Source organism: Colletotrichum aenigma (genome assembly GCF_013390185.1).
Source record: "Colletotrichum aenigma strain Cg56 chromosome Unknown KSG_Cg56_contig03, whole genome shotgun sequence".
Classification (NCBI taxonomy): Eukaryota; Fungi; Ascomycota; class Sordariomycetes; order Glomerellales; family Glomerellaceae; genus Colletotrichum; species Colletotrichum aenigma.
The window spans coordinates 6,738,521-6,766,378 of NW_023500909.1; the positions used below are offsets into that span (position 1 = coordinate 6,738,521).

General features: G+C 51.5%; 11 protein-coding genes across 11 annotated transcripts; 5 read left to right on the plus strand and 6 right to left on the minus strand.

Moving 5' to 3' along the window:
* Window positions 1-2,333: 2,333 nt before the first annotated feature.
* CGCA056_v005801 (Secondary metabolism regulator LAE1) lies at window positions 2,334-4,001 on the plus strand (the record flags this gene model as incomplete). The annotated part of the gene is made up of 9 exons (XM_037321052.1): window positions 2,334-2,573; window positions 2,634-2,663; window positions 2,736-2,826; window positions 2,888-2,929; window positions 2,983-3,137; window positions 3,198-3,235; window positions 3,289-3,426; window positions 3,482-3,901; window positions 3,953-4,001. 9 exons carry the CDS (start codon window positions 2,334-2,336, stop codon window positions 3,999-4,001), a joined length of 1,203 nt encoding a protein of 400 aa, XP_037182286.1.
* A 127-nt stretch (window positions 4,002-4,128) lies between these two features.
* On the minus strand, window positions 4,129-4,917 carry CGCA056_v005802 (UPF0659 protein; the record flags this gene model as incomplete). Its single annotated transcript, XM_037321053.1, has 1 exon — window positions 4,129-4,917. One exon carries the CDS (start codon window positions 4,915-4,917, stop codon window positions 4,129-4,131), a length of 789 nt encoding a protein of 262 aa, XP_037182288.1.
* Window positions 4,918-6,091: 1,174 nt separating this feature from the next.
* Window positions 6,092-7,765, plus strand: CGCA056_v005803 (WSC domain-containing protein; the record flags this gene model as incomplete). The annotated part of the gene is made up of 2 exons (XM_037321054.1): window positions 6,092-6,227; window positions 6,282-7,765. The coding sequence occupies 2 exons, from the start codon at window positions 6,092-6,094 to the stop codon at window positions 7,763-7,765; spliced, it is 1,620 nt and encodes a 539-aa protein (XP_037182299.1).
* A 109-nt stretch (window positions 7,766-7,874) lies between these two features.
* Window positions 7,875-9,606, minus strand: CGCA056_v005804 (putative transporter; the record flags this gene model as incomplete). Its single annotated transcript, XM_037321055.1, has 4 exons — window positions 7,875-8,471; window positions 8,549-9,125; window positions 9,236-9,319; window positions 9,377-9,606. 4 exons carry the CDS (start codon window positions 9,604-9,606, stop codon window positions 7,875-7,877), a joined length of 1,488 nt encoding a protein of 495 aa, XP_037182281.1.
* Window positions 9,607-10,542: 936 nt separating this feature from the next.
* On the minus strand, window positions 10,543-11,079 carry CGCA056_v005805 (putative 3-hydroxyisobutyrate dehydrogenase; the record flags this gene model as incomplete). The annotated part of the gene is made up of 1 exon (XM_037321056.1): window positions 10,543-11,079. The coding sequence occupies one exon, from the start codon at window positions 11,077-11,079 to the stop codon at window positions 10,543-10,545; it is 537 nt and encodes a 178-aa protein (XP_037182282.1).
* A 1,301-nt stretch (window positions 11,080-12,380) lies between these two features.
* pcaC-2 (4-carboxymuconolactone decarboxylase) lies at window positions 12,381-12,809 on the plus strand (the record flags this gene model as incomplete). The annotated part of the gene is made up of 1 exon (XM_037321057.1): window positions 12,381-12,809. One exon carries the CDS (start codon window positions 12,381-12,383, stop codon window positions 12,807-12,809), a length of 429 nt encoding a protein of 142 aa, XP_037182283.1.
* A 3,008-nt stretch (window positions 12,810-15,817) lies between these two features.
* Window positions 15,818-16,302, minus strand: RDO1 (Glyoxalase domain-containing protein RDO1; the record flags this gene model as incomplete). The annotated part of the gene is made up of 2 exons (XM_037321058.1): window positions 15,818-15,839; window positions 15,896-16,302. 2 exons carry the CDS (start codon window positions 16,300-16,302, stop codon window positions 15,818-15,820), a joined length of 429 nt encoding a protein of 142 aa, XP_037182284.1.
* A 702-nt stretch (window positions 16,303-17,004) lies between these two features.
* mpaDE-1 (Cytochrome P450 monooxygenase mpaDE) lies at window positions 17,005-17,994 on the plus strand (the record flags this gene model as incomplete). The annotated part of the gene is made up of 1 exon (XM_037321059.1): window positions 17,005-17,994. The coding sequence occupies one exon, from the start codon at window positions 17,005-17,007 to the stop codon at window positions 17,992-17,994; it is 990 nt and encodes a 329-aa protein (XP_037181049.1).
* Window positions 17,995-20,732: 2,738 nt separating this feature from the next.
* prnB-3 (Proline-specific permease) lies at window positions 20,733-22,464 on the plus strand (the record flags this gene model as incomplete). The annotated part of the gene is made up of 2 exons (XM_037321060.1): window positions 20,733-20,917; window positions 20,985-22,464. 2 exons carry the CDS (start codon window positions 20,733-20,735, stop codon window positions 22,462-22,464), a joined length of 1,665 nt encoding a protein of 554 aa, XP_037181050.1.
* A 1,242-nt stretch (window positions 22,465-23,706) lies between these two features.
* On the minus strand, window positions 23,707-24,195 carry CGCA056_v005810 (uncharacterized protein; the record flags this gene model as incomplete). Its single annotated transcript, XM_037321061.1, has 2 exons — window positions 23,707-23,762; window positions 23,820-24,195. The coding sequence occupies 2 exons, from the start codon at window positions 24,193-24,195 to the stop codon at window positions 23,707-23,709; spliced, it is 432 nt and encodes a 143-aa protein (XP_037181370.1).
* Window positions 24,196-24,758: 563 nt separating this feature from the next.
* CGCA056_v005811 (uncharacterized protein) lies at window positions 24,759-27,228 on the minus strand (the record flags this gene model as incomplete). The annotated part of the gene is made up of 3 exons (XM_037321062.1): window positions 24,759-26,471; window positions 26,527-26,842; window positions 26,924-27,228. 3 exons carry the CDS (start codon window positions 27,226-27,228, stop codon window positions 24,759-24,761), a joined length of 2,334 nt encoding a protein of 777 aa, XP_037181369.1.
* Window positions 27,229-27,858: the final 630 nt, after the last annotated feature.

Consider the following 27,858-nt stretch of genomic DNA (forward strand, 5'->3'; position numbering starts at 1 on the left):
CCAGATTATACAAGACGGCGATTACGAGACTACGGGAAGCTGGGGTACTTTCCGACTTATCGACGTAGTGATTCTGATGTTACAACTGATGATTAGGAAAACAGCCCAAAAGTATCGCTGCAATATGCAGTAATAATTGATAACCTTCGTCGTTAAACAATAAGCAGTCACCACTACCACTAACAGGCAACGTCGGTAGACTAAATGGTCGATCTATCACCTTTGACCGGGGAGATCGCGCCGATTTCTGTCACTTCTCGTCATTCCTGTCTTACAGTAGACCGGAGAAATCCTGTCACTGTCTTACACTAGTTTCTGAGTATGTGAACTAGGTTCATCCCATTGCTTATCCTCCATTCTGGCAGCGGGAGTGGCTGATATTTCTAGAGTAAGTGGCTTTCTTGAACCCTGGAGGGTATTAATACCTCGTCCAAGTCAGTTTCAACTCGGTTTAGAGTCATGATAATCTTCAGAATAGCCTTGGCTGAACTGCAATGACGCGAGCCAAGAACCAGAGCAAATGCAATGCAACCCAAGGGAGCCGACTTTGGACGCTTGCTTCGGCTACCTCGTGGCTATACGGAGGAACTCCTGCGCTCGATCTGAGTTGCTGACGCGACTCAATGACTCCAAAAGATTATAAATACTGCTATTTTGTACGCTCAACTAGAAGTTTATCTTGAGCATCATCAACCTCATCAACCCGTTAGAAATTCATCGCCGAACAACTACCAAACATGCAGCTGCAATCTTTCCTCGTCGCCGCGGTGTCGGTACCGGCAGTCTTCGCCGCCGTGAACGAACCATGCTACGGTTCAGGAGGCAGAGCTGGTTTGTCCCACTTCTCAAATCCCACCTACACTTTCACTGACGAAAGTATCAGGTGTCTGCGTGACTACTAGCAGCTGCTCATCCAGCGGCGGCACCACGATCAACGGCGCCTGCCCCAAAGACCCGGACAACGTCAAATGCTGCACCAAAGCATCCTGCGGCAGCGGCGGCAACTGTCGCTTCACAAGCGACTGCGCAGGCACCTCTGTCGCCAACCAGTGCCCGGGTCCCAGCACTTTCAGGTGCTGCGACTCATCAGCCTCCGGCTTCGGTGGCTACGGCGCCCCGAATACCCTGACTGTGGGCGCTTGCAAGTCGGTCGCCGTCAACGGCGCCAAGAAGATTGTGGCGGCGTTCCCGAAGAGGGTTCGGGAGATCTTTTGCACGCGGGACTGTACTTGTCCTGGCGACTCGGATCACTGCTGTGGCAAGGCGACGGATATGATGTGCTCTGACGCTGGCGGTGTAAGTGGCATTCGTATGACTCTATGGGATGATACTGATCAAATGGCAGACTCCCACCACTTCCGGTAAGGAGATTGCCGAATGGGTCATGAACAATCGCGCGACACTTGACTTGAAGTATGTCATCTGGGGACAGCGTATCTGGAATCCTTCTGTGGACTCTGTCAAGTCTTGGTCGGATTGGAGGGGGATGGAGGATCGGGGTGGTGTTACCGCGAACCACTGGTGAGTCCTGATCTAAATGTCCTTGAAGAATGGGATGCAAACTGACAGTTTTCCAGGGATCACGTTCATGTGAGCTACAACTAAGCATCAAGGATGAGATTCATCGGAGCAATTCTTGCTACTGGGCACGACCGCAAGGAGTAAGGGACTTGAAAATTGTAACCATGATCAAAGAAGGCATTCTAAACCATTAGCTGTAATTATATGACGCTGGAAGTCGACGCAAAAATCCACGTTGGCGTTGTAATGTTGACACCCACCGAACATGTGATGATGTGATGCGTCTGGTGCCCATGAAGAGGAAGCCACAGCAGAAAGTTTCGTCTTTGCTCAACATATCCTGGTATTTGTCCGAGTCGTGTTATTCGGGTCTCGGCAATCACTGGTGAGTGATATGTGATATATGATATGCAAGAAAATGCTCAACAAGGATTGGGACACTCGCCATCGCGGGACATAACCACAGCTGTCAGCCCTCTGGTTAGGAGAGTCTAAAATGATTCAATAAATGGTAAACTCTGACGAATTACATTAAACATCCTCTTCAATCTTCTCTCTTAGTCAATTTCTAACTCGTGGTGCAGAGATTTACCCGATTCAAAGTGCTAAACGTTACACCATGTTGGAAGCTCACCTGTTGGTTCCGCTGCATGCAACCTCCTCTGATACGTCCGGCGATGTCACTATTCGGGATTATGCTCCACGCTTCAAGTCCTGAATCGAATGTTCACCGGAAACCTGCATGAAAGCTCGAGTCAAGGAGAGGGGTAAATGCATGGACTTTTTGAAGACCCGTGGATTTTTGTATATAGATGGCAACCCGCCCAACCGTTCGCGTGATAACCTTCAACATTCATGAGGAAACAAAGTCCAACATTCCAGAACACGAACAATCTGACGGCATCATTGAAGAGAGAATCATGTGGGAGACGAGGGAAGACACCATTGGGATTGTCCCGGCTGCTTCTACGCAGCCAGCATTGGCACCGCCAGATAACACTGCAGACGCAAACACCGCAGACAACAGCCCAGCCGTGCTTCTTGCGGAAGATGTAAGTTGAGAAAATTTTCAAATCTTTCTCAGGCATTATTGACATAAGTTTTCTTCGCAGGTGCCAGACGATGAGTCTGCTCGAGGAGAGGTTAGTGAAAATTCAATTCCAAATTCGTCTCCGCCCCCAGCGATATGCCTTCTCTGACACGATGACACGTAGAGTATCGCCTCGTCGAGTACCAGTGTGACAGAGTCTGTTCTTGAATATCGCATTGAGAATGGTCGAACGTATCACAAATACAAAGACGGTAGTAAGTGGACAGCCAACTGAGATCCGGTATGGCTCATTGGCACAGTATCTGAGGAGTACAGAATACCATCTTCCGAACGATGAAAGGGAGAATGATCGCCTCGGTGAGTATCTTGATCAAACATCGTCTGGATAATTGCAGCTGATGCTTGGGAAGACGTTCAACATAACATGTGGCTGCTTACTTTCGACAATCGTCTGGGAACTGCACCGCCGAACGATCCTAACTCTAAAGTTGGAAGAGTTCTTGATGTTGGAACCGGAACGGGGATCTGGGCCATGGAGTTTGGAGAAGAACATCCGGATGCAGAGGTCTCATGAAACGGTCCCAGTGCATCCACGCGTATTTTACTGACCTTTCACTTGTGACAGGTTCTTGGAGTTGATTTATCGGCCATCCAGCCAGAATTGTATGGTTACATAACGATGCTTCATCATCCAACGGTATCTGACTTTATCATAGTACTCCTACGAATGTCAAGTTTCAAATTGACGACATCGAGGAACCGTGGACTTACTCTCAGACCTTCGACTATATCCACAGTCGAACCATGACCTTCAGTGTGGCTGATTGGAAAGAATATATCCAGAAATGCTACAAGTTTGTTGATGAAGTCTCCATTCATGTTTGAAGTTTCACTGACATGAGACCGTAGCAACCTCAGCCCCAATGGCTACCTTGAATTGAACGAAGTCGACCTATGGCCAAAGTCCGATGACGAAACATTGAAGGATGACTCTGCTGTCTTGAAGTTCGTTCGCCTTTGGGCAGAGGCTGCGGTCATGTTTGGGCGCCCATTCCAGGACATCAGAGTCTTGAAGGATATCATGATTGAGATAGGCTTCGAAGACGTTTACGCTCAGATGTTCAAATGGCCCACGAATTCATGGCCTAAAGACCGGAAGCACAGGGAGCTCGGTTTCTGGAACCACGACAACTTCTGTGCCGGACTCGAGGGCTTCATGATGGCACCTCTTACGAGAGCTCACAACTGGACCAAAGAAGAGGTTACTGTTTTCGGGGTGGAGGTGCGCAACGATATGAGAAACAAAAACATACACGCCTATTCTGCCGTGTGAGTGCCCCATCTACACCCATAATGCTACTTTCAATTGACCTCACGTAGATGGTCAATCTACGGGCGAAAGCCAAGCGACAGTGAGGCCTCGAAGTAAACTCGAAAAGCTCAACATAACCATCTGAGGAGAATTTCATTACAGTCATCTGTTTTCGCTCTCATATTTGGACTCGCTGCAGCAATCATAGTGACAGCATATGTACATAAATACACACTCGCTTGGCCTAATAATAGCCCTCAAAGGTATCCTCATGATCCTTTGCTACTTTTGCAACGGCTTGCTTGATTGGCAGGCTTCCATCACCGGGCCCCAAGATATCGAATGCGAGTCCGTGAGTCTTGTTGTTCTGGATGGACGCGTAGATCACCTTTGCAACGTCTTCGCGTGGAATGATGCCGACTGTTCCCACCTTTCCGGCTCTGATGACGCCCTCGCTGGGACCTTCTCCAAGACCACCCGGCCTCACGATCGTGTAGTCGAGTCCGCGAGCCGCATTTCCGACCCTCAACTCCGTGTCGGCCGCAAGCTTAGCTCGGAGAATGGGACCAATGATGCCCCACATACGGTCACTGAGCTTCTCATCGGCTTCCGTGTACCAATCCGGGACGGGCTTGTTCTCACGGTCGCGGACGTCGAGGGCGCTCACAACAATGTATCGCTTAGTTGTGACATTGGCTTTGGCTAGGGCATCCATGGCGCGGATGGCGCCGTCGCGGTCAACGGCCTCGGCGGACTTGGGATCCTTGCCGCCGGCTGCCCACACCACCACGTTGGGCCGGGTGCCCTCGATAATTTTGATGAAGTCCGCCTCGGAGCCGGTTGCGATGTCCTGAACGATTGGTTTCGCGCCGATGGCTTTGAGATCCGGGATCTGGTCCGGGTTTCGGATGACACTGAAAACGGTGTGCGGGGTGGGGGCGCCCAGAAGGATCTTGGTCAGCTGGCGGGCAGTCTTGCCATTGCCGCCAAAGATTAGAGCCGTTGGCATGTGAAGGATGGATGCGTCGCCCATGGTTGACTATGTTTTGTACGTTTACTGAGCTCGTAAGGTGACCTATTACACTACACGAAGCAATACACTCGGAGTGGCTTGACTATCGTCTCGCGTCCATTAACTTCGATGACGGCATTATCCTTACAGGGTCCGTGGAACGGAAGAAACCCCGCGCCGGACAAGACTCTCGGACAGCTGTTTTTTCCGTCTCCTATTCGTATTTGTAACAGGAGAATTCTTCTCCACTTTTAACATTTTTTGTTCACATTGCTCGGTCCTCATTGTCAGCAAGAAATAGATGTGGCTATGGTGAAGTTTATGCACACACATGTCGCCGGAGCTCACCATCGTCGGTCCCTCTGACAGCAAATACAACATGTCATGGTAACTCGGATAACGGCACGAAAGCCATGAATGTCGAAATCCGCCATCGGCTCCGAATGTTGGGCTCTCGCCTTACCTGCAATGTCTCCGATGTCACCTTCCTATCAATAACAGCACCCCTGATTGGTGCTGTTCCAGTTGACCGATGTCCTGCCAGCCACGCTCCAGGCTTTAAATCTGCACGCGAGCACAGCAATGTCTCTCATGCTATTTGAGAGAACTTCGGATTTCGGTATTGCCGCAGAGAAAGTGAATGAATATCCATGTTTCCCCCCAAATCCCATCAAAAGCCAGAGACTCGATCATAGGCGCATCTGACCACCAAGCCACCAGCCCCCTATGCGTTATTGCAACCGGCCGCCCACTGCACCGTTGCGCTGATCGCCCGTATTCAGGGCTGCGTGATGGGTAATTCCAGCTGCCTTATTGGGCAGGAGGCGCTGCTCCACGCTTCGTTGGGGTTAGACTGGGGAGGCCTTGTCCCGGGAAATGAGCTAGACAAGCACTTAAGAAGAAGCATATCTAGGCGATCCACGACGGCCTGAACCGATTGGAAAACAGCCTTCCTATTCGGCCACTACGGGTGACATTTATAGCATGTCTCCAGAAGAATACGAGATCGCTCGCTTTCGACCCGTCGTTCATGGCCCCATGCCTGCAGGGACCAAGGGTCGCCCCGTCCAACGTTGCATTGCCGGATTCCTCCAGAAGGGCGAGAATCAAACCATAAAGTAGACTGTTCCCAGCGTAAGATGGGAGTGGAAGGCTGAATCACGCACCCGTCAGTCATTCGTTCAAGCCTTCGATCATGAAGCAGAGCCTCCTCGCCACCGTCGCTCTGGCGACACTCGCATCCACGGAGTACATCTGGCCGTCGATTTACGATGAGATCGAGGACCACCTCTCCCTGCAGTCCGGATACCTGCGCAGGGGCTTCATTGATGGTTGGGCTTACTTCCTTTAATCAACACAAACTCACATGTACTGACATTGGCAAGGCGTTCTCACATGCGGTTTTGGTACAAACATCCAAGGCCGTCAAAACTCGGCTGAATGGATTCGGAGCGCCTTCCACGATATGGCGACCCATGATGCTGAAGCTGGAACGGGAGGTCTTGACGCATCCATCTTCTTCGAGCTAGAGCGGGCGGAAAACATCGGAAAAGCTTTCAACAATACGTTTGGCTTCTTCAGCAGCTTCTACTCTGCGCGCGCGTCAGCCTCTGACTTATTGGCGATGAGTGTGCTTGTAGCCAGCTACTCCTGCGGCGGCATCAAGATCCCATTCCGTGCCGGCCGTGTTGATGCCCAAGAAGCAGGACCGGCAGGCGTTCCAGAGCCGCAGACTGACTTGGAAGCCACTCAGGCGGCTTTCACCAAGGCTGGGTTCTCAACGCAGGACATGATTGCCATGGTGGCCTGCGGTCATAGCCTCGGAGGAGTACACAGCACCGATTTCCCTGAGATCGTCGGCGTTGAAGCGGATCCCAACAACGACACCGTCGCTCATTTTGATGTCAAGTTTGACAACTTCGACAATGGCGTGGTCACAGAGTACCTGGATGGGTCGACGAAGAATCCTTTGGTTGCGGGAACCAACGACACCCTCAACTCCGACAAGCGCATCTTCGGCGCCGATGGTAACAAGACGATGCAAGCGATGGCCGACCCGAACACGTTCCAGACCATGTGTGCCGATATCTTCACTCGTATGATCGACACAGTCCCCGCTAGTGTTAAGCTCAGCGACCCTATTGTCGCGACGGACATCAAACCCTACATTAACGGCTTGTATCTGAAGGACGACGGCAACATCTCGTTCGCTGGCCGCATCCGTATTCGCACTTCAGCCGAGACTGGACGAGACCCGACAGATCTTTCCGTGCAGTTGACCTATGCCGACCGCAACGGTAATGGATCAGAGGTGATCACCACAAGAAAAGCGACCTTCCAAGGCGGATCTGCTTCCGGACTTTGGCGCGAGTCCTTTGCCTGGTGGGAGTTTGACACCACTATTAGCCCTGCAACGGGTATCAGCAAGTTTTACATTCACGTAACAAAAACTTCCACGAACGAGACAATCACATACGACAATGCTGGAAATGCATACCCCATGGATGATGCCCTCCTGTACCAGGAAAGCCAGTCTTGTCTCGATACCAATGTTGTTAACGGACAGATGGCTCTCACTGTCAAGGCCTTTGTGCGCAAGGACCGTCTACCCGCTGCAGCAAGCGACCTGACCCTGGACCTCGTCAACGAATTCCGCCGACAAGGTGTTATCGTACCAAGACTGGAGACGGAGAAGATTCCTTTCGAGGCCGCAGGGGAGGAGAAGGAGCAGTGGGTCGCTTACAAGGCCTCTGGTAAAGTCAACGCAGATGGCTGGAACACCAGCTTTGATATCAAGCTGGGTGGAGACAAGGCGGTAGAAGTCGCATTCAAGAAGACCGGTGGCTTGGGATCAAATGTCTGCTCTTAGATGTCTATCTAACCATAGTAATTATAATATGATCGGTTACTCTACGCGTTATACACCTTGAGTCCCAACGCCCCCGGCAAGGCAGCTCTTCGCCTGTGCCTTTACTTATTTAGAGGGTGTACAGGTTCGGAGATGTGCCCGAGCCGGCGAATCTTTCTATAAGCTTTTTGTTGTCCCGCCTCAAAGTCCATTTCATAAGCATGCAGCCCAGCACGCTTGCAATAGAGAACGCGACCATGAGTATCATAGCTTTGACATAACGTGGAGCATCGCCGGGCGAAAAGAAGTACGGACTCCAAATATTGCCAAACTGACCAAAGATGTTGATGATCGCGGTCGCGCAAGCTCTCTTCTCAGGCGTCTGGCTAACGGAGGACGCTGCCCAACCGAAAAGGATCGCGTTTCCTGAGAAGGCTCCTGATATATAGAGGAATGATGCAAAGTATCGAGCCGGAACGTTCAGAGTAGCAGCAGAGATGATGAACCCGACTGCAGACATCATCATGGGAAGGCTGATGTGCCAACCGCGCTCGTTCCTTACGTCGCTCGAGTATGCCACAAGCAGAGAGAATATAGCACCGACTAAATACGGCGGAGCTGTGCAAAGAAGAGTGACTGTCCTGCTTCCGAGATTGAAGCCCTTGACGATCGTCGGGTAGAAGTTATTGAATCCATACGCAGTGTGGTTGCAGCAGAGAATGAACGCCTAGATCAAAGGATCATGTCAGCAAGTCGCAATCCGACAGTGATGATAAGAAACAAAGGTCGTTGTAAGTGACTTACGAATACCCAAACTCGGTAGTCCTTGACTGCAGTTTGGAGCCCGTACCAAAGCGAATTATTTGACTCTTGGTTTGAAACCTGATCCCTCGCCATTCTCTCAATCGCCACTTGTCGTTCTTCCTTCGTCAAAAGCCACGTTGCTGAGCCAGATTCCGACGCTGGGAAGTCTGGTAGAAGAAACATTGCCATAACTCCGAAACCGAAGCTTGCGACCCCTTCAATGATGAAAAGCCACCGCCAACCACTCACTCCATGAACCCCAGTCAGGCCTGAGTAGATACCAGCTGCGAGTAATCCTGAGAAGCTTGTAGCCAAGCTGATACCTGAATACAGGATCGCTGTGCGGAGAGCTAGTTCTTTCCTGGTGTACCAGCACGAGAGAAGGAAAAACGCACCAGGCCCAAAAGGTGCCTCGCTCACTCCGAGAAAGAACCGTAAGGCAATGAGCCCGGAATAGCTATGAGTTGCGGCGGTTGAGGCTGATATGCAAGACCATGCGCACACCCAGAATGGGATGTAGAGAGATGGTCGCACTCGGGTAAGGAGCATGTTGCTCGGCAGCTGCATGAGCATGTATCTAAATGACAGGTTAGTCACATTCTATGATGGGTGAATTTCATGGCTGTAACAAATATCTCGGCATTGAGCTGATAGATTCGCAGGACAGAGGGGCATGTTTTGTCTTACCCGACGTTGAGAATGGAAACTGCTGTGTTAAAGTTCTCGCCTTTGAGTCCTAAGTCAGCCTCAAAAGTGTCAAGCTTTGCTTGGCTGCATTTGAGTCAGTGCTTGGTCACCCGATACAAGCGGTCTTCATGGGTAGCCTACGCGATGTTGTTTCTATCAAGATAGTTGAATAGATATAGGACCCAAATGATGGGCATGAGAGTGAGGTCGAGCTTGCGACGAAGGCGTTTCTCTACAGCCAACCAGGCGTCGTCAATGACTGGAATCGCCATCTCGTGCTCGTCTGCCTTGGCGGTTTCCGCATCTGTATTCGCAGACGCTCCGGCGTGGCCATGTTGTAGGACTCTAGTCTCGTCGACGTCTTTCGCCATCTTGGCAATGAGAGGGGTAGTCTCCCCCGGCGTTAGGTGAAGTTGGGGTTGCCGGGGCGCAGAGGAGTCGGAGTAGAGAGGGCGCATGGTTTTAACGTGTTCTTCCGGTTGCTGAAAACTTTATGCGGAGGTTGGAAAATCCTTTGCTTGAGGTGGTGTGTTAGCCGCCTTAGGCGGGGGTAATCCGGGGAGTGGTCGGCCGGGGAGTTTCTGAAGTGCAGCCGGTCGGAGTAAATGAGGGGCCTGTTGGGGGAGACCCCTCTTCTAGTCTCGGTAGGGCCAGTCCGGTATCGCAATCGGGATCGCTTCCTACATGTAGAGATTTTGCTGGCCCGTGGTATTTTGCAGAACTTAATTGAGATTGCGTACTTTCTTAGAGTTGGAGAAGACGGGATGGTCTTGTTGACATGTGGAGGAAGTTTCGATTCTACCCAGTAGGGGTTTTCAATGTAAAAGCACCTCGGTTCATATTTACACAAGATAACTTCTCGTCGGGAAGAGCGACCAGTGCGACTCTGCCGTGCAATCGTGCAGTGTTAGGATCTACCATTCATGTGAAATTTGATGTGAATGGTGCAAAACCTACAGAATGACAGTCGCTTTGTGAGCGGGAGACTAACGGTCAGCAATTGCCGAATTAGCACGGCCATTAGTGGTAGCGCCGTCGTACCTTCGATGCGACATCGGCTCATTGTTGCTATGCTGTCTCGTCATCTGTGACGAATAGTCAAAGTCTATTTACGAGCACGGATGTGTGGTATTATTCACAATTTGGACTGGAAGGTGAAAGGTTGAGTTATGGTAAATCATTCAAAAAAAGGAACATTGACACTCGATTTCGAAAAACATTTTAAAGATAGTACAGCACTTCGCCCTAATCAGAAGGTTAACACCATCTGATACACTATACACCACACCACATTGTAGACCCAGACTCTATGAAAGATCTGGGTTCTCTCCCCCAAGCCACTTGTAAATCACCTTAGAATCTTTACCCTGAAATTCCTCATAACTGGCAGCGTCTCTGTAAGCCTCAAGCATGGGCTTGCCCAGCACCGTTTTGGCTCCAACGTCTTCAGCGGTCTTGAAACCTAGTTCTAGCACTCCAAGACACAACTCAATTGAAAAGCCTCCCACATAACCGTGGCTAGCGGCGTTTGCTGGAGTCATTCCTGGAACTGGATTATTTATCTTGGAGTTGAAGTTCATTCCCGAGCTCGCGTTGATCACACGGTCCAACTTGCGTGCGTCTAGGCCGCCTCGTAGGCCGATATTGTAGGTCTCTGCTGTGGCCATTGCAGTAAGAGCTGACAGGTAGTTGTTAAGAAGCTTGATTTGAAGTCCAGATCCCAGTTCCCCGCAGTGGAAGATGCTGTCTTCACTTCCCATGAGTTTGCAAATTTCGAAGACTCGAGGATAGAGTTCGTCGCTGCAGCCCACCATGAAGGACAGGGATCCTCTCTCAGCACCCATTACACCACCCTGAACGTTTGTAGAAGATTAGAGGTATTGTCAAACTGTGATAGGACCGTTGATAACACACCGAGCATGGGGCGTCGACGAACTTCCCCCACTCTCCGATATTGATTGCATTTGCTACCTCCCTTGACGCCTTCGGGTCAATGGTGCTCAGCTCCAGAAACAACATCTCATGGCTGGGTCTTTTTCTGGCAGAAAGAAGACCGTGACCAGGGTGAAGGAATACGTCTTTGACGTGTGAAGCTTGAGGAACCGAGGTCATGATTACGTCCTGCCTGGTGGTCAGTTGCAGTCGATGTCAAGAAGCTGAAACCAGATCTTCGGAGGTCCTCACAGCAATTTCAGCGACTTCTCTAGGAGAAGAGACAGCTTTGACCCCGACAACATTGTGTTCTTGGACAAAACTGTCAACAGTTTGCTTGTTGACGTCGAAAACAACGAGTTGACTGGTTGGGGGTACTTTAAGCCTGATGTTCTTGGCCATTCCATGACCCATTTGACCCAATCCTAACGAAGTAAGAAGTCTGAATGCGAAGAAACGCTCCTAGGTCAGGCGCATTACCAATGAATCCATACGTGGTGGTAGCTGCGCTGGTCATATTGTTGATTTGGACTGAATGACCCGCAAAATTGCGTAGTGTCAACGACTAAACTTTCTCGCAAATGTGTTGCCTCTTCCAGGTTTGGTGGTGACAGACCAATGTCGGTTCAAGTTGTAGACTCGGGTGGCTTCTGAACTACAATATAAATGGAACTGCCCTTCGATATATGAGAATGCACAAGTTGCTGCATGCATGCGATTCATTGACTTAAATCAAAAGACGTTGCTACCAGTCGGAACTCGTTTTCCTTCGCGTGACCAGGTAACTGAAGAAACTGGACTTGCCGAAATGTGACTCCTTGATCTGATGGTCAGCTGCTCAAACACGGTAATGCCTATGCCTTTTGGTAAAGGCTTACATTCAACATGAATAACGTCATCTGTTGGAGAGAGTTGGAGACTTGACGTATCGGGGAAATATCGCAGTAGCTGTTGCATGTGGAGATGTTGGAGGTGGCACGGGGTTCGCAGGACTATTCCAAAGATCTCTCCAACGTTCAAAGCAGTCACCTCGCTCAGAGGATAGTTCCATTCCTTGTCTTGGGAAGTTGTAAGACTAGTATATGTAATGATCTTTCCTTTCCAAATTTACAAACGCTGCTCAACAGTCAGCACCCTCATATGAACGACACAAACATCGTTTCTTACAAAAATAAAAAACCATCGTTACAGTTCACAGCTCCGTTTCATCACCATGTCATCCACTTCCGATCGCGCCGACGCCCAGAAAGCCCTCTATGAGGTGGGCATGCCCATCCGGCGAAGCGTTCTCAGCGACACATACGTCGACAACGCTCTCAAGAACGGAAGCACCGAGTTTGCCAAGGCCATGCAAGAGTTCACTACTGCGTTCTGTTGGGGAGCTGTGTGGGACCGTCCAGGTCTTGACCGCAAGCAAAGATCATTGATCAATCTCTCTATGCTTGCTGCCACTGGAAAGGTCCATGAGCTTGCTGTCCACACCCGTGGCGCCGTCAACAACGGCGTGTCCGCCACCGAGATTCGGGAGGTTCTGGTACAAGTCTGTATTTACATGGGAGTTCCTGCCGGTATGGAAGCGTTCAAGGCGTCGGAGAAGGTTCTGATTGACATGGAGAATGAGGGTATTCAGATCAAGCAGTAGAGGGGTGATACTACGAAGACGTTGCTTAAAATGGATTCACATAGTAAAGCACAGCTCGTGGTCTATGTCATCCAATCAATAAATATTGCCTGCACCGTTTTCGTTCACATCAAAGTTGTATTTACGTCTTGAAATGTACAGTTGTTCATACCATTTAATCGCATTCGTTATATTCGTCGAGTGACGATCTTATAGAACCGGAATACAGGCTTGCTGGCCAACCGCACTAGGGGTGAGTCCGTTGCTTCTCAAATTCTAACCAACGTTTAGTCAGTAGGGGTATTGGAAAGCGTGTCTGCGTAAATCTCAAGAATTCGCGCCATTTTGGGCATTATTTGCCAAACTGTGGTGTTCTCTGTCTTGAACAACTCTGCCCATCTCTTCAAGACAAGAACGTCTAGATGCGTAGACGATTCTTCTGCCTGAGATCCATTACTTGGACCGATAGTTTGTTCCAACATTTGATTTATCCTACTTTCCTCGTCAGAAAGATCCGATGATTGTTGGTGAGCCTGTAACCACTTCGACAGCAACAAAGCGCATTCAAAGTAAGACAAGGCATGTTGGACGCTCCACACCCAGAAGCTAGTGCGCGCTATCATCTTGAAGCCCAGCTGTGTCGGAACTCTAAGAGCGAGGCAGGCTTGGATGGCTGCTCTTGTGGTGTCTGGACCGCGAATCGGGGTTTCGATTTCTTTGATGGAATTCGCTATTTTGTCCTCGGAGCATGAAGCGGCAAAACTCCGTCGGATAGATGAATAATCGGATACCAAACGGATATAGGCTACCCTGAGAAGGGCGGTGCAGTTGAATAGAATCGGGCCTTGGGGGTGGTCAGGAGAAAGCGATGCTTCAGGCTCGCTCTCCCACATGAGCTGCCACCTCTGAAGAGCTCGTATGAAATAACGTCGGTTTTCAAGATAGATAACGTCCTGTGTGGGACATGATCGACGCAACAGAATGATCTTCTGTAGTAAGAACGAGATGAGGACATGGCAGCCAAACATGCCGATGTGAGACGGGACTGGTAGAGACTCGTCTACTAGTCTCTCGACAATGACTTGAGCTGACGGCCATGTCTGGTTTCCAGCATACCGCATAGCCTCAGCCCAATCAACCTCGGTTCTCGCGCACCACTGCTTCTCATGTGCAGGCATGCCATGCTGGGCTTCTAAAAGCAATGGTGATGGTATATCGTAGGCGATCGTCATCAAGTTCACGAGCGTGAAGATGCAGAATGTCACCCTAGTCATTGTGAGTCCTAGAACCTCCTTCATGTTCGGTGACTTATTTACTTACCTCTTGAGAGACTCTCGCGCAAGCCAGGCTTCCCACGTGGTGGTCTCTGCGCCCTCGCCATATTCAGAGAGTGCCCATTCCTGACGTATAGCAAAAGCAAGACGCCCATGAAATTGCAACGCAGTTCTCAGGTCCTCTTTCGTGCCGCTCCACGCAGCAAATGCTGTGAGTAGCATCATCGTCTGTAGTGCGTGAATACCTTCATCTGTAAGACTGGTCATCTGGACAGTCATTTTGTATAGTCCAAAGGCAGTCGGTCGCTCAAGGCTATACAATGCTCCGTTTGCGCAGACTGCAAGGACCAGTATGACTGGAGAACGGCTTGCCGACCACGTTGGCTCGTGAAGAAAAGGCTGATGACGATGAAAGCTCCCGAAGTAGCGGGCAATAAACCGGGAAAGTTCGTCTTTTGATGGCAAGACGTATTGTGGATCTGTCTTCCTGGTCTCCGATTGCATGCGTCTCCAACATGATTCCGTCACATGTAGATGGTCTTTTGGCATGGAACGGTTATTGATAGTGTCATGAAGAGTTGGCGAACCGGGTTGGGAGAGAATATGGTTTCTTGCTGCCTTGTCCCCAAAGTCGACGGGCGAGAAAGTGGTTGTTGTTTGCGCTGAGGATGTATCCGCTAGGATTTCCAACGTGTCCAAGGCGCCAAAAGCAGTGGTATCAAGATTATCGAGCCAAATACCGGTGTCCTGAAGTAGATAGTCCTGCATAGACTGTTCAACTTGTCCAAAGGTGAATTCAGGCACCGTCGCGATCTCTTGCAAAACATCCACGGTGAAATTCGCATTGAGAACGTCGTGGTTCGCTTGTTCGCCACCTGCCGTTAACGTATCTCGATTTTGCAATACATTGCAATTCTGTTGGAGCTCTAAATCCATGAGCTCAACATTCTGTACTGATCCTTTTGGCGCGAGACTCTGGTTTGTTTTGGTAACTTTATGTGGAGGCTGTCCGCGGCGATGGGCCTTGAGCTCATGCCTACGGAGCAGGTCTCGTCTGGCAAAGGCATGTGGGCAAAGAGTGCATTTATATGGCTTCTCTTTCGTGTCTTGTATTGGGTTTTCGTATTAGTGTCTGATTCACTGCCAAACATGTAGTCATCGGGTTGCTCACGCGTGCGTTCATGCCTTACTAGATGCTCTGAGCGGTTGAACTCGCGAGAGCAGTGTACGCAGCGGTGCACTGCCAGGTTTTGAGTGGTCATTCTTGGGCTGTCAATTACTTTCCTGTTGGTAAGATAACATCAAGCGTTGTTTTCGTATGAAGTGAGGTCAGCATAGACCAAGGATGTAAAGTGAAACGGAACGCCGAATAATCGGCAAGGAAAGGAAGAGGAACAAGTTTCCCCGCAGCCCCCCGCGTTTGCCCCGCTCCGCAGCATTAGGGCCTTCGGGAAAGGCTGAAGATCGCCGAAGTCAATGGTATTGCAACAGCAGGTTTTAATAACTATATCTTAGTGGTTGTGGCTGATTGCAAGTTGGCCAGGATTCTGCAGAGATCCCCATTTATTACGCATGCAGAACCTATCTAGGCATGGCGATCACTCCGTTCAACCGGCAGACCAAGGCTTAAAATTAAGTACTAGATTTTGAGGAGGAAACACAGGTATGTATACTGTATATCAACTAAGTCTGCAGTGTCCTGATGTGAGGTAAACATCGTGCTCCGTGCCGTCTCTTCGTTCAGGACTCTCAGCTTCATGACTTGTAATGAGAGAGTCTAGGAGTCCATTAAGTCAGCAACGCCTGGCGAGCGGTTCGGATTCGGGGTCTTACTCGATGAGGTTTCCGTCCGGGTCCCGAACGTAAACACTCTGAATAGGGCCTTGTGCTCCGGTCCTGGCAACAACCTTTTCGCCTTCGAGCACCTGGATGCCATCTGCTTGGAAACCCTTAATAAGCTCCTCGAGATTTGTACCGTCTTGTACGAGGAAGCAGAGATCCGCTGTGCCGGGTAATGCCGTTTTCGCTTTGGGCTCGAACTCCTTGCCTTGCTGATGCAGATTGATCTTGTGGGGACCAAACTTGAGCGCTGTCCTCTGAACCGAGGGATCCAAGGGCGAGGTGAACGTCTCGGCCTTCATTCCCAGGTACGTACTGTACCAAGATACTGTCTTGGGGACGCTCGCGCAGGTGAGCACGAGATGGTCCAAGGTCTTGACGATGGCTCTAGCACCTGACATCCTGGCTCTTTGTAGATATCTGGGTTAACCTGAGGTTGTGGTGTCGTAGATGACCAAGACTTTTGACGAGTACAGAATTGCTGGATGGTTGCTATGCAGCCTTTGGAGTTTGTTGTGCGGTCAAGTTGGGAAGAGGGAGCAGCAGTAAACAATGGGATGAATTGGAGAGAAACAAAGACGTCATTTGCCGCTAAAGCTGACTCAACTGTCAAGTAGTTTGGTGCATGACAGTTGCCGAACTCCCGAGATCTTCGGCTTCCAGAGCCGGCGCCGAAGTCGAAGTCGCCGGAACTCCACATGCGACGCCCCGCACATATTCAAGTCCGCATGAAGACCTTTGCGAGAATACTTTGCCGCGAATCGAACGAGATGGAGAAGCTCGAATTGCAACACTCTCCAAACCCTTAACCAACATTGTCCATTCAGTCGTCGGAGGTTGTGGACCTCCTACGCCTGTGCTGGTGGTTGTTGGAGACTCGACCAATGAAATTGCTCGTATGTCGAGGCTCTCCATCTCTCCAACTCTCTCCAACACCCTCCACAAATCTCCAACGAGCGAATCCGCGGCTTGGCTGTGCTACGCCTTGATGCTCTGGGTATGCGGAGCAACCATTACCACTGAGCTCGTGTCCAGGTGAACTTGTAAGGAATTCAACATCTGTGTCGTGTTGCTGTCTTCAGCTACTACTCCCTCTATGCAAAATGGCCGAAAACAATGGTTCGACGTCATTTGTGAAGCTTTCGTTGCTTCCCAGTGGATTCCTAACTCTTCCGGAGCATTTCTTCTGCGCAGACCAACATGACAAAACAGTCCGAAATCTTGTCCCGTCGATGTCGTTTCTGCTGCAGCATCCCGTGACTGGGACCCGTATCGTGTTCGATCTGGGCATGCGAAAGAATCTGAAGGACTACCCTCCCGACATTCAACCGCATCTCAAGACTAGGCAACCCATCCATACGGAACCCGATGTTTCTGATTCGCTGCGCAAGGGTGGTTTGGGACCTGACGATATCGACGCGGTTATTCTGAGCCATGTCCACTATGACCATGTGGGAAACCCTAAGGACTTTGCTCGGGCGAAGTTCATCGTCGGCCGCGGGACTCGGCATCTTTTGGAACACGGTATGAAGTACCACTCGGCGGCGAAATTTGAGAAAGATCTGCTCCCAGGCGAACGAACCATTGAACTGGGAACTCAAAAGAACAAAATGAACCCTCTACCCAGCTCTGATACAGAGCTTGCGCTTTCAAACACCCTACCAACGCAAGGGCTTGACGCCATAGCCCCGAATGCCGACCACGAGTGGCGGCCAGTCGGCCCCTTTCCCAACGCGATAGACTTGTTTGGAGACGGGCTGGTCTACATTGTCGACAGCCCTGGACACCTTATGGGACACTTGAACGTTCTGACGCGAGTGGCAGAGAAGGGATGGGTGTACCTTGCTGGCGACGCTTGTCACCACGCCCGCATACTCGAAGGATTGACAGACATGGCTTCATGGTCCGAGAATGGGATGACTGTCTGCATCCATGCCGACAAGGAAATGGCAACGGACACTCTGCGCAGGATTCGAGAATTGAAGACGCATGGATTCGAGGGGAATGGGGTAGAGGTCGTTCTCGCACATGATGCGAAGTGGTTTTGGGAGCATCAAGATGCCATTTGGCCGCGAACTCTCACAATCACATAATAAACTCCCTTGGTCTGCAGTGATTTGTAGTCTCGCAGGTGATGGGTCTTCAACGTCGTCATCATCTTGGGCGTTGACGCAAATGAATGTCCCAACGATGTCGAGCAAATCCGCCTAGTCTTTGGGCTGGCATATTATGGTTGGAGTGGACTCGAACCCCGTCGGTCATCTCATTAGCTGAAGCATGAACAAGTTCATGAACAGATGGGGTTGTTTCCTCGGTCCGCTCTCTGTTCTTCACCAACCTGGCTTTCCTCTCTAGCTGCCGGCGGGGGCAACTGCAGCAGTGCATTGCTCTCATAGTCTCATGTGTACAGTGTGGTTGATGGCAGGCCGTGGGCGTTGAACGCTTATCTGGAACAACTTCGAGTTGCTCTTTTCGTGATGTCGAAGGAAGAATTCTGACTCGTCGTCGACGTTGGGTGTAGGCTAGGACAGTCGCTAGCGTAATCAAAGACTCGTTTGTCAAAACATTTCGGATGTAAAAGGCGGTCCGTATCAGGCATGCGGCAGGGCGCGACTAGGCTGCAAGGCGCGTTCGACATCCGAAAAGGCAATCTTCCCCGAGCGTTCCGGAGACATTTGACGGGTATCGTTGATTCGTTTGGGGCGGGTGTTAGTCGAAGGAGGATGGCACGTCGGGTCGTGGCAGGGCGTGGAGGACGTGGAGTTGCAATGGGCTCTTACACCGGGGTTCGTCCCGTCGTTATCAGGTCCATGACGTTAGACTGTGACGGAAAAGCAGAGCAGCTGAGTCAAGCCACGTAAATGTTTCGTATCTCTCTCGCGGGGGCACCAAGAAGTAGGTCGTCTCAGCCGCGATGGCGGTAGGCAGACAGGCGGCAGATATCACATCAAAGTCGGGATCGGGATCGGTATGGGGCTCCGACGAACGCTAGTGTGTCGTCGGTCGACCATTCCGTCTCCCTGTCACTCGTGGCGTTGGACGGACGCGGAGGAGGACCGGGGAGTTTGGGGTTCTGTACCGGGCCGTGTCAAGGGTGCTGCACTAAGGTAGGTAGAGCAAAGCATGCGGGGGATTGATTATCAAGATGGCGATGGGAGGTATGGATGCGAATTGTGCATGCCTGTGTTGATAAGCTCTCAGGGGCCCTGGTCTAACATTGACTTTGCACGCGACAAAATGATTCTTCTCACGGAAACTTGGGTTTGTGTCGTTCGCAGGCGTGGGACTACAGCTCATTTGTGTAAAGTGGACGGCAAATTGCGTGCTAATCATGCGATTCTTATCGAGAGCGCGGCTCAAGACTTGCGCCCAGCGAACAGGGCGCGACGCGATTCACGTGGAGCAGGCATTCAGTTGACAGTCCGTCAGTCGATTTATCCTTCGGCGATTGCAGTTGTCGGACTTCGGGCGCAACGGTGAAAGCTGAAGATGGGCCAATAAGAAGATGGATCAGTTTCCCCAGGACCGAGAGGCAATTGGGTTTGAAGAATGAGCGATTTGATGAGAAAAACGTGGTGCAATTAACAGGGACTCTGGAGAAAGTGGTCAGAAATGTCAAAGTTTTACGTGATGCTTCTCCAAAGACGCGGCAGTGAGCGGGTACCGTCGGTGTTTCCTCCGTCTGGGACCCACTCTTTCGGGGATCAGAGAAGCACGTGATATGGGGTTCACTGTTCACTGTGTTTGAGGGGTAGCCTTATATAAGCCATGCAGAGATTGTGGATAAGGCCAGCCTAGCGCCTTGGGCGTTCTTGGTTCCCGTCTTTGCCTGCGTTTTTGGTGCAGGAACGACAGCAGAATAAATAAATAAATTAAAAAAAAAAAAAAAAAAAAAAAAAAAGGAAGAGGATGCCGGATCGGGTGACCTTCTTGACGCTAAGCAAAACTCTCCGTTTCCTCGCCTCACCCATGCCATGCCATACCACTCGGTCAGTTACATTTACGGTCTCTTCGTCGGTCAGCAGCATCAGCAATGAAATGTTTCTTATCGCACGTTTTCCCGAGCGTGCGACCGAGGTGGATATGTCCGTGGAGCTTGGCACCAGCACGAGTGGGCATTCTGGCCCGCCAAGTAGATAAGCCTTCCGTCCGAGTGCGTTACCCCATGGGTTCACTGAAAACGTTACGACACAGAAACAACTGATGGCTGCCACCGTTGCCGTTTTGGGCCTAGCGTTTCCCCGCCGCGAAGCTTGCCCGCGTCCACCCACCCAGTCAGTGCCGAGCATCTTCCATCCACTTTTACGCAGTACCTAAGTTTTCGACAAGCAGCCAAGCACTTGCAGAGCCTTCAAGGGTCGCACTCTCGACTCCAGATTCTCTACGTCACCCAGCAACACCCTTCTGGCTTCAATATCCTACTACCTGCTGGAGTGCTCCTCAGGCGCAACACAGCTGCCAGGCAATCCCACGGGAGCGGGTTCCGTTGCTTGGGTCAGTCCCGGTACAAAGGTCCTCATGTCTCACGACATCCACCCCGAAGCCAACATGCACTCGACCTCTTGGCCAAGTCGCTGCCCCCAGACTGAGACTCCATAATACTGCAGTCCATCCCCCTCGAGTCCTTTGATTAAATCGATTAGTCCTTTCTCTTCTGTTCGCGCTGCTCTCCGCGTTCTAGAATCATTCCGTGGTTGCGCCGGGGACGCCCACCGACACCACTTGCGACCAATTCTTTTCAAATAAGACAGTCCCCGTCCCTCGTCCTTTCCTTCACTCCTCCACCACCACTCCGAATCTTCTCTTCGTGTTCTCGCCTGGCTGAGAAACAATGGAGAAAGACTACAGAGGCGGCGGTCCCATGGACGACGTCGAGTCCAAGCACCAGGGCGAGTCCTACCCCCGCGACGTCAACTTCGCGGCTCTCGGCGGCGAGCCCAACCTGCTCGAGGACAATGACCAGCTTCAGCGTGGCTTGAAGAGTCGACACATTCAGTTCCTGGCTCTGGGTGGCGCGTGAGTCTTCCTCTCATTCCCTTTCCACCAATTGCGCCTAGAAACGCAAGCTGACCTCACCCCAAAGCATCGGAACCGGTCTCTTCGTCGGCTCTGGCAGCATTCTCTCCGCCGTCGGCCCTGCGCCGCTCTTCATGGGATACCTCTCCATGATGTTGCTCGTGTGGAACATCATGAACAACCTCGGCGAGATGGCCACCTTCCTGCCCCTCAAGGGCATTTCGATCCCCTACTTTGTCGAACGCTTCGTCGAGCCCAGTCTGGCTTTCGCCGCCGGTTGGAACTACTGGTACGCATACGCCATGCTCGTTGGCGCCGAGGCCTCGGCCGGCGCCATCCTCCTCGATTACTGGCAAACACCCGTTCACCCCGCCGTCTGGATCACCATCATCCTCGTCGTCACCCTCGCCCTCAACATTTTCGCTGTCGAGATCTTCGGCGAGGCTGAGTTCTGGTTCGCCAGTATCAAGCTCATTACCATTCTGGGCCTGATCCTTGTCAGCCTGGTCATCATCCTCGGCGGCGCCCCCGACGAGGGCCGCATTGGCTTCTTGTACTGGTACGACCCTGGCGCAATTACACCATACCTAGTGGACGGGCATACAGGCAAATTCCTGGCCTACTGGACCGCCTTCGTCCGCGCTGGATTCGCCTTCATCACGTCCCCTGAGCTGATCGCTCTCGCCGCCGGCGAGACCGTTGCTCCCCGTCGCAACATCCCCAAGGCCGCCCGTCGCTTCGTTTGGCGTCTGGCCATCTTCTACGGCCTCGGCTCCCTCATGATCGGCGCCATCACGCCCTCCAACGACGAGCGCCTGCTCAGCCCGACCTCCAACGCCGCCGCCTCCCCCTGGGTCATTGGCATCCAGCGCGCCGGCATTGGCGGTCTCAACCACGTCATCAACGCCGCCATTCTCACCTCCGCCTGGTCCGCCGGCAACGCTTTTCTCTACTCCGGCAGCCGTATCCTCTACAGTCTCGCGCTCAACAAGCAAGCCCCGCGCTTCTTCACCAGGACCACCAAGCGCGGCGTCCCCTACACCGCCGTCCTCGGCACCTGGTCCATCGGCCTGCTCTCCTTCCTCACCGTCAGCAGCGGCACCTCGACCGTCTTCACCTGGTTCATGAACATCAGCACCATCAGCGGCTTCATCGCCTGGATCGTCGTCATGATCACCTACCTGCGCTTCCGCAAGGCCATGATCTTCCACAACATGATGCACCGCCTGCCCTTCAAGACCCCGCTGCAGCCCTACTTCACCTGGGTCATCCTCTTCATCCTCTGCATCCTCACCCTCACCAACGGCTTCCAGGTCTTCTTCCCCGGCCACTGGAGCGTCTCGGACTTCCTGGCGGCGTACATTACTCTGCCCATCTTCGTGGTGCTCTACGTCGGCCACAAGATCTGGTTCCGCACACCGTTTGCGAAGCGTCCTGAGGACGTGGACGTCATAACGGGCGTGAAGGAGATGGAGGACATGGCGGAGCTCGACGAGGAGCCGATCCCGAAGAACATGTTGCAAAAGTTCTGGTTCTGGCTAGCATAGTGGTATCAAAAGTCTGCGGAGTACATATTTTTGGAAATTTGACATCTAATAGATAAATGTTTGAACGTATCTTGTCTTCGTTATGGTCTTCTTCGTAAAGTCTGCTCCCTTATTGCCGATGATCAGGACGGCGTCAAACGAGGGAATCTTCGTCGCCGGGTATGGAAATACGCATTTCGATACCTTCGTCCCAGGCGCGTGTCCGTCCCAATGACCGCCATTCTTTAATGAGCACAAGAACTACCCAGAGGAGCAGGAGTATGACCAACGGAGGGAGACATATTGCCCAGAAGCCAAACTCGGATTCCTCGCCTTGGAGCATTCGCGCTGCAAACCCGATGACGACCCATACAATACAACAGCAAAGCGTGAAGAAGCTGAGACATATTGAGGCTTCCGTTATGCCTGGGTCAAAGACTGCAACAATTCGCATGCATTCCGGCAGGTGAAGCCGGTCTTGAACAATACGGCCGTGGCGACTGAATGCTACTGATTGCCCAAAGACGCATTTGTCGTACACGCCCGAAATGATTTCCCCCAACACCATGGCACAACATTGGCCGCACCCCTGTCCGCAAAGATCTACTACCATGGTAGTTGAAGTGGACTTTCGTGAGAAGATCAATAGCCAGTCGGATGTCGCACTCCCAGACAAGACGACGGGTCCTCAGAATCTTGGTCCTTGTCGACTATTGTGTTAAGGTCACTTCATCTTCTTTCCAGTGTGTCTCGATTCGTTATGCAAGGAAGGACGACAGGAAATTGCTTACGCATGCGATATTCGATGTTGAAGGTCCTTGGCGTGATTAGGTACGCTCTGTTACATCGTTCGGGTCCAGGTTGAAACTTAAGGAGAAAAGTCATGACAGTGAAAGTCAAGGAGACACGTATCATGAATAGGTTCTGCAAAACCAAACAAAAGGAAGCGGCTGTCAGCCACTTCCCTAAGTTCGGTAACTCTAAGGTGTTGACGACAACCAGCCATATATGTTCTCACTCACGTGTTCTGCATTAAGAACTGCGAATCAACTCTTGTCCTTTGCGGCCGCATTTAACTTGATATAATTCTCGCTGGACGGCACCAGGGGCCAAGAGCCCGCGCGGCAAAGTTCTGTTCCTGGCCCGCATGGCAAAGAGGTCGGCAAGAGGATTTTCATTGTATTGTCAATAGATCGTCATTCCCAAAGTCATGGAATGGACTGGTAGTATCTGATAAATCGAAAGCCCATCTCAAAATTCACTTTAACTGCCTCCGCCCCCATCGCCAGTTCCAGCAGACAGAATGCCCTTCTGCACAGCTGCATTACACCATGTCAGTAGTCATATCGGCGTGGTCTGGCACTCGCGAGTCTTACCTGCTCTTCTAACCGTGGTCTCGATGATGCGCCCCTGCTCATCGATATGATACGTCTTGCCCTCAGTGCTAGGCAGCGCCTCAACCGCCTTCACGACGGGCGGCTTCAGCATGTTCTTGAGTTTGCTGAAGGCCGAGTTTGGGTCTGCGGGTGGTTTGGTGGCGGACTTGGGGATTTCCTTGACTACCCGCGTCGAGACGATGTGGTAGTTGTCGGTCGCAACAGGCTGGCGATCAGTGCCGCGGAGAGGAGCGGAGCCAGCGCCGGCATCATCGGCATCGCGGATAAGAGGGCGGACGGAAGCGGTGTCGGAGCCGACGATGGTGTCTTGGCTAAAGATGGAGGGGTCGTAATCCTTATTCTGAGTGCTGCTCATAGCCGTTTCTTGGCGTGCTAGTTCTTTATGGAATGAGAGTATGGAGGACTTCTTTCTTCCATCGCCAAAAGTATCGCAAGAGTGGATCACTGTTTATAAGCTTGCAAGATGAGGCGATGCTAAGGTATATCAGCCGAGGATGCGCATTATATCGCCCATGATTCGATAGCCAAGCTTTACTAAATCCTGCGGGTAAAGCGTGATGAACGTCGCTGCAGCTGGTCGGTTAAGCTCTTTACGCCCTGCCTACGTGACGGGCCGCCCCATCAGTCCTGGGAAGGATTGAAGAATGCTGACAAGTGACAAAATTTAGTGGCTGGGCTTACTTGGCTTTCGTGTTCACGGCTGATGATATGGTCATGTGAGCTCTGGATTCTGCCTTGCCCAACTTCGGACCACATGTTGTAAGTAAGGCTTCTGCGGCACAGCAGATCTGCTAGGTAGGTCAGGTGCCATTATTCTGGAAAGTAAGAGGGCAAAGAAATGAAAGCCATCAGCGATTCTAGGCGAGAAAAAGACTCAATTCATCAATGTCTCCGGGGTTATGCTAATGAAGCCAGCGTTCAGAAAGACCACAAGTAGCTTGCGACATCAAGATTCTCCTGCAGGCTCTCAAAAATCCTACGACACTCAAGCAAGCCAGGGAATTCCTCTATGTGCTTCCGAGCGTAGTCATCGTCCAATTGCGCCGAAAAGTCATCCAAGATGATGTCCATATATAGGGACCCAAGCCCAGCCCCCTGTGGAAGCATACTTTTATTCACATTCAAACGCGCGACCTTGGGAAGGTCTTTCGCGAAGCGCTCCATGATGCGGACACAGAGACGGAAAACGGCGAAGAAATTGAGGCGCGCGACTGGCTTCTCACCCTTCAGTTCTGGTAGAACTTTGTTCTTGACGCCCTCGATGATGATGTTCATGGGCTGCAAGCTGACCCATCTCTCAAGCCGTTTCGCCTCCTTCTCTGAAGCTTTCCTGTCGGGATCTCCAAAGATCTCGTTCCAGAAACTCCAACGCTTGGGTGTATAGTCCCACATGTGCGCGGTGTGGAACAGGGAAATGGTCTCCGTGTCCATGTGGCTTTTGCGGTAGGCGTCTTTGGTGAACGGCTGCGCCAGTCCAGAGGCATACCAACCCACGAGGTCTTTGTTTTTCTGGATGCCACATCCTTGGGCTCTCCGGAAGTACGTGCTGAACTTCTTCTTCGGAAACGCGCTGAAAAACAGACGGTCTTTGAATATCTCGCAGAGAAAGTCCAGGATGGGGATCGACTTGATCGTTTTGTTGCCCACTTGGCGCAGGGCGTTATACATATGGAGAGTTGCGCAAACGTGACCGCTCACACTGCAGACATAGACACCATCGTGCATCGCAAGGGTGTGGAACTCGAGCATGTGGCATCCCGCTATCCAGGGAGCTTGATAGTACAAGTCGAAGCGCTTCTCACGGCAGAACATGTCCATCTTGGCGATCATCGAAATGAGACGGTCTTCGTGTTCTTGTCGGGTCCGGCTCTTTTCAGGACCAGCATCTTTCTGCAAGATATCGAGAGTTTGCGCCAAGTTCGACTTGACATCCTGTGCGAACTTCAAGGCAGCAATGCGACAGTTGGTCTTGTTCGTCATGACGTCTGGCCAGAGGAAAGACTTGAAGGTCGACAAGACCATCTCGAGACCGAACACCAGCTTCGCAGACAGAGGTTTCTCGGGCTCATCAAGGGCTTCTTTCCAGAGCATAAGCAAAGGCTCGCATGCCCGGCCGGGCCCTCGGAATGATTCCACTCCGGCAATGCCGCGGCCGTTCTCAAGAAGTAAGCGCATGTTCTCCTGGAACATGTCAAAGGCGAGGTCGTCATGAATTACGTCCGCCTTCTCTTGAGCCTGCAACCAAGCCCAGGGAGGTTGTATGATGGTGACGGGGTCCCTGCGGTCGGCAGCTTCGCGGCGAGCAACCTTGTACTTGCCCTTGGTGCGACGATACTGCAGCACTTCGCCCGGGTGGCAGAGACCGTTCAGGTTGGCGAAACGTCCACGGCCTTGTTCGAGCAGACCCTCGTCGTCGTCGAACATGAGATCGATGCCCTTGCCTTTGTGGTAGATCCACTTTTCCACGAGCTCGTCATAGGTCTTGACTATTTTGGGTATCTTGCGATCGAAAATCTGTCCCGCCTGTTTAAAGGCCATGTTCGAGACCCAGGTAGCCATCAAGATGGGAATCTTGCCCTCAGCTGCTTCGACCCAGCAGTCGTTAACGACTTTGCAGATGGAGTCCCATTCCTGGTCTTTGTCAGCACAAATGGACTGCGTATTCGATACGTCTTGAAATTCTTACGTAGATGAAGTGCGTCAACTCAATCCACTCTCCTATGTCGTCATCCTCAAGGACAATACCATCATATCCCAGCAACTCTCGATGGCTGTCAGATTCATTCTCGGAGACTTCTTCGGCAGGTTCCTCAATTGCCGAGGGCTCTAAGGGACCGCCGCTACTGTTGCTCTCAGAGTCGCTTGACTCAACATCTTGAAGCAGATCAAATCCCTCAAATCGGTTGATGGTTTGCATCATGCGGGCCTCATCTGGTGAAAGCACAGGGTTCGCCGCGTTTGCTGCCCTGAGCGGCATCAGGATCTCGAGAACATTGGACAGCCTGCATTTGTCAGTGAGAGGAGCAAGATCACAAGCGCCCGATTTGAATCCAGGAGGGGAGAAACTAGGGAAAGATACTTACCGTTGGATAAATGCCGCATGTGTGCGGTCGCTGTCGGCATCATTTTGGCTGTTTGCAGATACCTCTAAGCCTCTGACAATCTCAAGGACATTTTGCCGGGTTTTGATGGCATCTGCGAGTGATGCAAGTACAGACTGAGGAACCTCCTTCTTCAGGTTCCGAACTCTTTTGGCCGCGTTGATGATTTCCGCCGTGGTTTTGAATTTCTCTTCCGCCGGTACAGCCTCGCTCGGTCGGCAGTTCAACCGCATCCACCCAAGTACGTAGTTCGTAGAATCCTTGTACGAGTAGTACAAGTCTGCCATCGTGGCGGGAGGGGCGCCATCGTGGCGGCAGGGGAAACAGGTCGGATAGAGGACTGCGGTGAAACGGAAAGATGAGAATTGAGGAAGCACGGAAATGCAAAGGGAGAGGAACGGTGACACTTTTCAAGAGCTCTCTGCCGTGCAACCCCCTTTCTTCTATGTGCCGATGTGGCAGGCACTGTTGTTTGTCAAATTGTCTGTAGGCAGCCGTTGCCAAGGTCTCAATGCACCAACAATGAGGGGGTATTCCTGCAGGTTCCCGAAATGGACGTCGCGTAAAGATGGGTCTTCTCTTTGCGTTTCCCTTTTTGAGTATCAAGTGTGATCAGGCTGCATAGCAATCCATTTTTTGTTGGGTGGAGTATATGTTGTCTCTTTATTCCCGTTGATCCGCAAAGAATTGACTGAAAGTTGCAGCTTCAACCTTCTCTAGGACCTGCAGAAGAAGAGCCATGTCTTGACGCATACATCTGCGCCTACTCTAAAGCTTTTGAGCGAGTAAAGGTCAATGGCTTTGCGAAGGAGGTTGCAATTATTTGATTTGAGAGTGGGCTCGCTTACTCGGTTGAAAGAGAACCTTTAGCTGCATTGGCGATGTCACCTGAGGTGACCGTTGAGGTACGAGCTAAA